This window comes from Petaurus breviceps, unplaced genomic scaffold, assembly GCF_028583685.1.
Source record: "Petaurus breviceps papuanus isolate PSGF00001 unplaced genomic scaffold, PetGlider_PUasm1.0 177, whole genome shotgun sequence".
NCBI classification, from domain to species: Eukaryota; Metazoa; Chordata; class Mammalia; order Diprotodontia; family Petauridae; genus Petaurus; species Petaurus breviceps.
This window is the reverse complement of record NW_027185776.1, coordinates 5,625,799-5,631,798: the sequence shown is the minus strand read 5'-3', so window position 1 is coordinate 5,631,798 and position 6,000 is coordinate 5,625,799. Positions and strand designations below refer to the sequence as shown.

The 6,000-nt window shown below is 39.4% G+C and overlaps 1 protein-coding gene across 2 annotated transcripts in view; it reads left to right on the top strand.

The window, feature by feature from the left end:
• The first annotated feature begins 1,917 nt into the window (after window positions 1-1,917).
• GOLGA5 (golgin A5) overlaps window positions 1,918-6,000 on the top strand; it is a 32,864-nt gene continuing 28,781 nt past the window's right edge. Inside the window, exons 1-2 of one of the 2 annotated variants that reach the window (XM_069086044.1) lie at window positions 1,918-2,221; window positions 3,871-4,435. In XM_069086044.1, coding sequence (XP_068942145.1) covers window positions 3,889-4,435 — 547 coding nt within the window. In that variant the 5' untranslated portion in view covers window positions 1,918-2,221; window positions 3,871-3,888. The other variant, XM_069086045.1, reaches the window with a different exon arrangement.

Sequence of the window (6,000 nt, the reverse complement as noted above, 5' to 3'; positions counted from 1 at the left end):
ACTGAGATTAAGTCTCCCATGCTTTAGGGAGAATGAGTTTTTATGTTTGTGATTATGACTTATGAAGTTGCAATTATATGATAACTATGAGCCCCTAATATATACTACTGTCTTGCATTTACACATAGGATCATTTTATAGTGCTTTTTAAATTTCTCATTTTATCCTCATAAAGCCTCTTGAAAGTGGTAGATTAGCACAGAAAGAACTAAGGCAAGTTGAAGTAAATAAAGAAATTTGTCCATGATCATGTTCCCGTTTGTTAGCAGAGCCTAGACTCCCAAATATTCTTCCCATTTCATGACATTCTTTAGGCTCATTCAATATTTATTAAGTGCCTATTATCAGAGAACTTGGATTCTTGTTCTACTTCTGCTACTAAATAACTTTATGATCTTGGGCATCTCACTTCTAGTTTTCTTATCTGTTAAATGATGGATTTGACCTTGATATTATTCAGATTCCCTAATAACTTTAACAGGGAGGAATCAAGGAATCTGAACAAAGTTTCTTAACATTATAAACAATTCTATTCGCCTTTATATTGACTTGATTGTGATCTCTGTCATTGCTAGTAATGTTAGGTGTACCTCAAAATTCTGTCCTATGCCCTTTTCTTTTCTTTTTTCTCCACATGCTCTTATTTGGAAAACTCATCACCTTCCATGAGTTGAGTTACCATTTCTATGGAGATGATTCTTAAATTTATATATCTACCCCTTGTCTCACTGCTGAACTCTAATCCTCCATCATCAATAACTTTTTGGACATCTTCAAACTGGATGTCTCGTAGTCATCTCAAATTTAACATGTTCAAAAACAGAACTTATTATCTTCCTTCCCCTTCTCTTTTGAACTTTCTGTTCAAGGCATCCATCCAGGTACCCAAGTTTACAACCATGGTATTATTCTCAACTCCTGATTCTGACTTATCCTACAGATCCAGTTAGTCAAATTGTGTCCTTTCTAGCTCCATATCATCTCTCTGATATACCACCTTTTCTCCATCCATACAGTCAATCAGCAGCCTATTTCATGCCCTCATCTTTTTTTACCTGAACTCTTACCTGGTCTTGCAACTGGTCTCTCTGCCTCAAGTGTGTCACCAAATCAATCAGTCTTTCACAAAAGCTGCCAAAGTGATTTTCCTAAAGATCTGGTCTGACCATGTCACTCCCCTACTCAGCAAACTTATCTTCAGGAAATGATATGAGTCCTCTGTTGGGCATTTAAAGCTCTTTTTACCTTTTCAGTTCAGTTAAACATTACTTCCTTCCATGCTCTCTATGGTCTAGCCATATTGACCTTGTGTTCCTCATAGGAGATTCTCCTTCCCTTTGCACTGTCTCCCATTCCTGGAATGCTCTCACTTCACTCCTGTACATCATGGAATCCTTGGTTTCCTTCGAGACTAAGTTTAAGGGCCATTTACTTTGGTTATCCTTTCCTGTTTATCAAGTTGCTAGTGCCTTCCCCTTCAAAGTTACTTTGTATTTGATCCAGATCTATCTATCTCTCTGCATGCATGCATGTGTGTGTGTGTATGTATTTATGTATAAGAAGCTTACAAAATACACACAGTTCCACAGGTATCCTCTCTACTTCAGGTAGCTAACTACCTGCCCACTAAGCAAAATTAAGGAAGAGTCAAAAATCTGAGGTCACTTGGCGGGAGGTATATGGAGGAGGAGGGGCAGTAGAACTCGTCCTACCAGGGTCGAGCGCCTGTCACTCCCTCAGTAGGGCCATTTGACCCCTCCCAAGTGGGTGTGACATAAAGTTGTTGCCACCATCAACACCACCAGGTGTAACTGCAAGCAGTGGGCTGAAAAGTTGTGGTAGGTTGCGCAAAAGTCACGTGCGTACCTAGTCCCGCCCCTCTATCGGTTGGTCCAGCCAGAGAAAGGAGGGCGTGGCCTTCAGTTAGGACCTCGCTGCTCTAGACTCCTTCGCCGCTCTGTGTTTAGAACGGTGGCTCCGGCAGTGCAACGGACGTTCTGTTTTGGGGTCCTCACGCCGCCCTTCCACGTCTCCCGGAAGAGAGAGCGGCGATAGAGGAATTGACTGGTGCCGGGGAGCTGCGCGAGTGTTCCCCGGGCTCCCTCCTTCCTCTAGTTCCGGAGGAAGGAGGAGGAGGAATAGGGGGAAAAAATAAGGAGAAAAGGAGGAGGAAGGCTGTCATCCATCCCTTCGCTCCGGGCCTGGGGACTGACGCAGTCAGGTGAGGCGGAGGCGCGGCCTGAGGCCTCTGCCCGGGTGGGCGGTTAAAGGCTGAGGACCGACCCCTTCTTTTCTTTACCAGGAGCAAAAAGTGGGGCCCGTCCCCCGCCTCTTCCTTTCCCTCGCCAACCCACCCCTACTTCCCGCCCGCACCAGTGGTCTTTCCGTCTCTTCCTCTCCTTTTTTAAAAGGTCGGGGGGGGGGGTCTTAACCTTTTTGTGAGTTGTGGACCCCTTTGGCAATCTGGTGATGCCTTTCCACCCCTTTTTCAGAATAATATTGTAAAATACACAAAGTGAAATACATAGGGTTACAAAAGATACCACTTAATATTGAAATCAAGATGTAATTTTTCTCCCCATCCAAGTTCACCACCTCCCCATTTCTGAAATCTATCAACAGACCCCTTGGCTGGGTGTCTATGGACCTCAGGTTAAAAATCCCCGATTTAGGGCCTTCCTCTAATATTTAGTTCTGTAATGAGTGTCTGAAGTCACGAACTTTAAAATAGGCTTTTTGGTTACTGCCCTGTCTTAAGCACGGAGGCTCCCGAACACTGTGACATTTTTATTTTTCCATCTTTGGAAGCCCCCTGGCTCGACGAATCATTTCATTGGTTTGTAGTTTGTAAGAGACTAAACTCTGAAAGAAATAGAGCTAGCTTGAGAACCTTCTTAGTATTCTCTTTTTATGTGGCACATGCCCAAAGTTATCTTGTATTAATTAGTTTGTAGTGTTTAATTGGGCAATCAGCTTTATGGCAGATGCTTTTAGTCTGGAGAATAATTGTTAAATTTACAGTGAAAGCCAGGAGATAAGTGGTAAGTGCATTTTGATTATTAGGAGAGAGAGCTAGACTGGTATTAAAGTAGTTTGGGTTTTACTCCTGTTTCCAAAATGAATTTATGATATAGCAACTAACTTCACCTTGTATTTTGCCTTAATTGGTTTAGGGAAAAATCATTGTAAAATTGATTTACAAAAAAATTGTCATTGTAAAACTTAAGTCACAAATATGAGCTGCCCTGTCTCAAATTTAAAGGTAACTCTGATAGTTCTGCATTTTAACATGAAAGTTAATGATAATGGCAGATGATTTATATAGCTCTAAAGTTTGCAAAGTACTTTTACAACCACTCGGTGGGGTAGGTGCTACAGTTTTATCCCACTTCTATAGAGGAAGGAATTGAGACTCAGAAAGGTTAAATGTCTTCCCTCTGCTCATACAGCTGGTGTTAAAAGTTAAAATTCTAACTCTGGTCCTAATTCTAGTGCCATTTCTTCAGCATTACATTGCATTATTTTTAGTCTATTTTAGGAGACTTTATTTCTATTACTTCATTATTTATCAGTTCTTAAAACAAATTATAAAAAGACTGAATTGCATGAGGGCAAGATCCCTGGTTTCTTTTCTGTACCTTTTTTATCTTCTACCACAGTGCTTTGTGCATAGTGGGTGCTCCATATTTGTTGAATTGCCAGTACTTTTTAAAATAAATTAACTATGAGAATTTTATTATTAGTTACTACCTGAAATAACTGTACCATCTATTATGGCTTACTGTCTTTTTGTTATTATATTTTGCTGTAACAATAATATTGGTAAAAGTTCTATATTACATTACTAATTTGGTGTTTTCAATTCTGTAGGGTTCTCCAATTTCCATCATGTCTTGGTTTGCGGATCTTGCTGGAAAAGCTGAGGACCTTCTGAACAGAGTTGACCAAGGGGCTGCAACAGCTCTTAGTAGAAAAGAAAACATCAGCCACGTCATATATAATGCAGACACTGAATATCCTGAACTACAGCAACAAAATACAGACTTGACGTACCAGACTGTATCTAAAGCTAATTACATTTCTTCTGCAGCGGATCATATTAGACATCAGAAGGCTACCATTTTAGCAGGGACTGCAAATGTGAAAGTGGGATCTAGGACATCAGTGGAGGCTTCCCACCTGGGTGAAAATACATCTACTCCTAGGCCTTCTTCCCACTTTGTTCGAAGAAAAAAATCTGAACCTGATGATGAACTGTTATTTGATTTTCTCAATAGCTCAGAGAAGGAACCTAATGGAAGGGTTGAAACTAAAAAAGAAAGGGGCAAGGCAGCTATTCAGAGTCATTCTCGGACATCAAGCATTAGTTCTGTGTCTGCCGGTGCACCCAGCATCAAAACTACTGAAGAAAACTCCACCAGGAGTCAAGGCCATGGTAGCTAATTAGTCCTATATGTCATTTTGAATTACAGTGTTCAAAGCAGTAGTGTAAATTGGATATGAAGCCATGGCATAAAGAAGTTCCAGTGGTATTTCTGATCCACTTTCTTCTAGTCTAAGGGATACCTGGTCAGAGATAATTGACCCAGAGTTGAACAGCAGCAAGTGCTTAGAGTAACAGCAATGAACACTGATATGCTTTAGCATTTTCACAGCAAAGGGCCTTGAAATGTTACATGTAAGGTAATCATTTATTCAGCCCAGAATCTTAGAACTTACCTCAAAATTGATCTGCCACAATATTTTAGGACAGCAGAATAAGGGCATTTTATGAGATTTAAGAATGCTGTTATCTGGAATTTTAAAATTATATCCTTTGAATTTGTGCCTTTTTTGTCAACCTCCTATATTCATTTTTGTTACCCAGTAGAAGCAAAAGGAAATATGAAAACCGATCTAACTCAGATGGAAGGATTTGAAGGTAGTTAAACAAAAGCTTTGATTTCTCAATCTATAAGACTAGTACCTCTGAGTTTGCATTGCTCTGTCTGCAAAAATGAAGATTATTGAGTGACTAATGAATGGACATGACTGTTTGTACTTTACAGTAGTGAAAAGTGCAGCTTGAGTTTGCAGTGATTCCTCATAGCATTATAGCCATATTAATAAAGTTAGTAGAGATTTGTTTTTTTTTTCTCTTAAATATTACTTTGTTCTCTTGGTTTGTCATTCAACAGAATCTTTAATCCTTATGTGACATATTTCAGTGGCCCATAATTTTGGTGGTGTGATTACTCCTCCTACTAGTAGAGATAACACCCATGTGACTTTCTTGAGACGAGAATCCATAATTGCTGTGACCAAAAAAATTCACCATTTTATTACCAACCCAGTGATCTCCAAACTTTGACTGGGCTAGTCTTTGGATGGTGTACAGTCCATCTCTATTCTTATATTCAAAACTTGTCCAGCTTTGGTAGGACTTGCCAGAACTTCCCTGCCACTGGCATTGCCTTTGAGAATTCAGAGTCACCTCCATGTTACAACGAGGCCTCCAGTTAAGACTTTTAAGTAATACTTGATCTAGATGAAATAGAAAATGTTTAAGAAGTAGTACTCTGAAAATGACTTTGCTATCTAGTGATGTAAATTTTTAAAAAGTTTTAATTCTTGAGCACACAGGAGTATGTATTGATCATTTATGTAGATGCATTTACTAAATTCTGCCATGCGAGCTTTATTTTGTTCTTGGTATTTAGTTGTACATGGGAAGTGAGAGCAGTGAATTCAGATTTATTCAAAGAGAAGTAAAAATAGATCAAAAGACCCACCATAAGGAAAGTAATCCACAGTGGCAAGATTGCTATAGAAGATACTTGTGATAAGCCATATGATTCAGGTAAAATATGGATTGTGTGATAGCCAACATCTGTTGAGTGGGGATACTGAGCACTTTACTTGCTATTCTAGAGGAGATTAAAAAATGAATGACATGGTCCCTTCTCTCTTAATAGTAATAACATCTGTGTAGCATGCCTAAATTTGAAGTGACCAGTTTTC